Genomic DNA, 3,830 nt, shown 5'->3' with positions numbered 1-3,830 from the left:
ATAAAAATAGTAAATTTTTTTTAAAAAAAGAATGCTGGCTGCCCTTCAGAGAACTGGATTTTAAATCCCTTCACCCATCTAGGATTCTGACACCTTCTGGCCTCCAGGCACCTGTTGACCCATAGCATTCATTCTCTCGCTTTTTTTTTTTTGGTCTTTTTGAAACAGTTTCCCTATAGCCCCAGCTGGCCTGGAGCTCACTGTGTAGACCAGGCTGGCCTTGAACTCACAGAGATCCACCTGCCTCTGCCTCCCAAGTGCTGGGACTACAGGCATGCTCCACCATGCCCAGCTGTCACATTTTTTTAGATCTTAAAAATATAAACATCATACTGATAATTATACATGATTGACTTAAGAATTAAACAATATGGCAAGCCTAAGTACATGGTGTAGATACTTAGTAGAGTTAATTTCCCATCCTAAAACTGTTGTCTTCTTTGCAAACCCACATCCAGCAAGGAAAGCAATTCCTTTCATGTAGATTCTTTCTTTTAGCTGTATGTCTCTTGGTTCTAATATTTTGTTTTTAGAAAATAAGTAATTCTGCTCTTCAGTCTACTCAGTTAACCTGCATCGTCTTCCTTAGTCTCTTCAGACAACGTGGTTGACTCATAATGGAGTATTCCAGCTATGCTGTGCTGCTATTGTAGTTGAGGCCAATTACAACCTTAACCCTAGCTTGGAGCCTGGAACTAACCCGTCACTGTCAAAATCCCTAGAAAACCATATTTTTCTATGTTTTGTGGAAATTAATAGTTACTACAAATAGTTATAAATAATAAACTACATGTGTGTGTGTGTGTGTGTGTGTGTGTAAAATTGGGGTGATAAATAAGTAGAAACTTGGATTATATGTGTGCAATTAAATGCTTTGAGAAATAGCACAGTAAAGAAAGCTGTTGAGCTGGGCATGGTAGTGCACTCCTTTCATCCCAGCACTTGGGAGGCAGGCAGAGCTCTGAGTTCAAGGCCAGCCTAGTCTACAAAGCAAGTTCCAGGCTACGTGGGCCTACAGGGAGACCTGTCTCAAAAAAAGAAAGCAAGCTGTTGAACTTTGACCACCTATGCATCTCTGGCACTGTGCCAGAGCTTTCTTTTTAAGAAATACATATTAGGAGGGTATATATCTCCCCATACATAGTGAGACAGGTAAGTTCTGGGTACTTAGATTCCCACAGAACATTTCTCCCTTTACTTCGATTTTGCAAGCTTAGCTCCTGTTTTTGTGTATTTGTTTTGACTAGTTTGTTCTTCATTCCCATGTAGCCCAACGCATGGAAAGCTAACAGAATGGAACACAAATCAGGATCCCTTTCCTCTAGCCGGGAGTCCAATCCAGTTTCTGTTACCAAGCCAGTGGTACTAGCTACTGGCACAGTTCTAAGTTCTCCGAAAGAGGTGAGTGAGGAATTATCAAAAGGTGCCGTCTTTCCCCCCAAGACAGGGTATTATGTAGCCCAGGCTGGCCATAAAGATGACCTTGAGTTTCTGATCCTCATCCTTCCACCTCTCAAGTATTGGGATTACTGGCATGCAGCACTACATTCAGCTTTGTGTGTTGTTGGGCATGGAACCCAGGGCTTTGCTGTTGGCAAGCACTGTACCTTCTAAGCCACACCCCCCATCCCAAAAGTTGCTATATGTTACTGTTTCTTAGAAAAATTATGAAAGAATAAATTTTGGAGGGTTTTTTTGAGGCAGGCTTATCACTTTGTAGTCTTGCTGGCCTGGACCTCACTGAGTAGACTAGGCTAGCCTCAAACTCAGAGCTCTGCCTGTCTCTACCTCCAAAGTTCCAAAGTGCTGGGATTAAAGGCATTTGCCACCACATCCAGCTTCAAAGTTGCCATTACTGAGCAACATATGGTAGTCCATGCCTGAATTGCAGTATAGACTGAGTCAGGCAAGAGTTCCAGCCCAGCCTTGTCTGTACAACAGGGACACGGACACATGGACACACACACACATACACACACACACACACGGGTTGCCATTTCCTAGTTACTGACACTAGGGTATGCTGGGTGAAATGTAGGTGTAATGCCATTTCTCTTGTTGCTGTCAGAAGACCCAGGTTTGAGTCCCAACACTCATTTGGCAGCTAACAACTGTCCATAGCTCCAGTTCCAGGGGATCTGACAGCCTCCTGTTTTCTGTGGGCATTGCACAATATGGGTGCACTTACCTACATGCAGACAATACACGCATACACATTAAAAAAAATGCATGTATTGCCTGCATGTATGTGAGTGCACCCATATTTGTGCAATGCCCACAGAAAACAGAAGAGGCCATTGGATCTATCCCCTGCAAGTGGAGTTACGGTTGTTAGCTGCCATGTGGGTGTTGGGATTCAAACCTGGGTCTTCTGCAAGAACAACCAATGTTTTTAACCACTGACTCATCACTCCAGCCCCAATAAGATACTTTTTAATGCTCCTATTTGCTTATTACTGGGGGGCAATGTGCAGTGGCACACATACGGAGGTCAGAAGACAGCTTTGTGAAGTGGTTCTAATTCATGTTATCAGGCTTGCATAGCAATGGCTTTACTTAGCCATCTTGACGACCCAGATATTACCAATATTCATGAACCAGAAATAAGAGTACTTCCCCTACATTTGTCTTTCAGAGACAGGGTCTCCCTGTAGCCCCAGCTGTTCTGGAACTATGTACACCAGTCTGGCCTTGAATTCACAGAGATCCGCCTGCCTCTGCGTCCCGAGCGCCAGCATTAAAGGTGTGCGCCACCACTCCCGGCTCCCTGCTTGTTTTTTAATTACAGATCCCTGCATGTCTTCTTTAGACAATGTTACCTTTCATACAGTGTTTAGAAAGGGCTCACAGGCTGCTTTGGAGAGTGATCAATCTTCATCCACACACTCCACATCACTTCTCTGCCTGTCCAGAGCAGGATTCACAGCAGCCAGAGTAAGGGAAAGGTGGGAGGAGTCATGTGGCCTGCCCTATGGACGGCCCAAATTACCCCGCCGAACCACTGACAGGAAGAGTGAATTCCTGAAGACTCTGAAGGATGACCACAACGGAGACCTGTCTGAGAACAGAGACTCTGACAAACTGGAGGATGTAAGAGTATAGTACTTTTCTGTACTGTGTGTATTTTATTATATATGTGATTTTTTTTAACATTGTTTATTTTGTATAGGTGGGTATGTTGGTAGAGGGATTGTGTGTGCACGTGCTGCAGGACATGCGTGGAGGTCAAAGGACAGCCTGTAGGAGTTGGCTTTCCTTCCTTACATGTTTAGGGTTTTAAAGTGTCTAGCTGCTGAACCATTCTACCTGTCCTGGTTCTTAAGGGAGAAAGAAGTGGCAATTTTTTTGGGTGTGTGTGTATGAGTGTATTGCCTGCGTGTATGTGAGTGCACGTGTCATGCAGTACCAGAGAGGTCAGAAGAGGGCTTCGGATTCCCCTGGAACTGGAGTTAAGGACATTTCGTAGCCCACCATGTGGGTGCTTGGAATCAAACCCGGGTCTTCTGCCAAGAGCAGTCAGTGCTCTTAACTACTGAATCCTCTCTCCAGCCCCTAGAAGTGGGAAAATTTTATATGTACACAATTTGTAGAAGTCTCAGCCTTCTAGAGCCCTAGTAAATGAGTTTATTGCATTGTTCATCAAAGATGCAAATTAGAGCTTTTTTTTTTAACTTTTTTTAAAATTTTTTTTATTTTTTGTGTATGCGTGTACTGCCTGCATGTAGGTAAGTGCACCTGTGTCATGCAATGCCCTGGGACTGGAGTTACAGACAGTTGTTAGGTGCCATGTGGATGCTGGGATTTGAACCCAGGTCTTCTGCAAGAACAGC

At 44.0% G+C, this 3,830-nt stretch overlaps 1 protein-coding gene across 1 annotated transcript in view; it reads left to right on the top strand.

Moving 5' to 3' along the window:
• Nucleotides 1-3,830, top strand: part of Gpbp1l1 (GC-rich promoter binding protein 1 like 1) — a gene marked incomplete in the record, with an annotated part of 57,426 nt that overhangs the window by 47,390 nt on the left and 6,206 nt on the right. Inside the window, 3 exon segments of the mRNA XM_029561288.1 lie at nt 1,270-1,612; nt 2,810-3,101; nt 3,560-3,575. Coding sequence (XP_029417148.1) covers nt 1,270-1,612; nt 2,810-3,101; nt 3,560-3,575 — 651 coding nt within the window.

Source organism: Nannospalax galili, unplaced genomic scaffold (assembly GCF_000622305.1).
Source record: "Nannospalax galili isolate Female #2095 unplaced genomic scaffold, S.galili_v1.0 scaffold1233, whole genome shotgun sequence".
Lineage (NCBI taxonomy): Eukaryota > Metazoa > Chordata > Mammalia > Rodentia > Spalacidae > Nannospalax > Nannospalax galili.
Note: the sequence above shows the minus strand (reverse complement) of the source record. Positions and strands in the feature narration are given on the sequence as shown.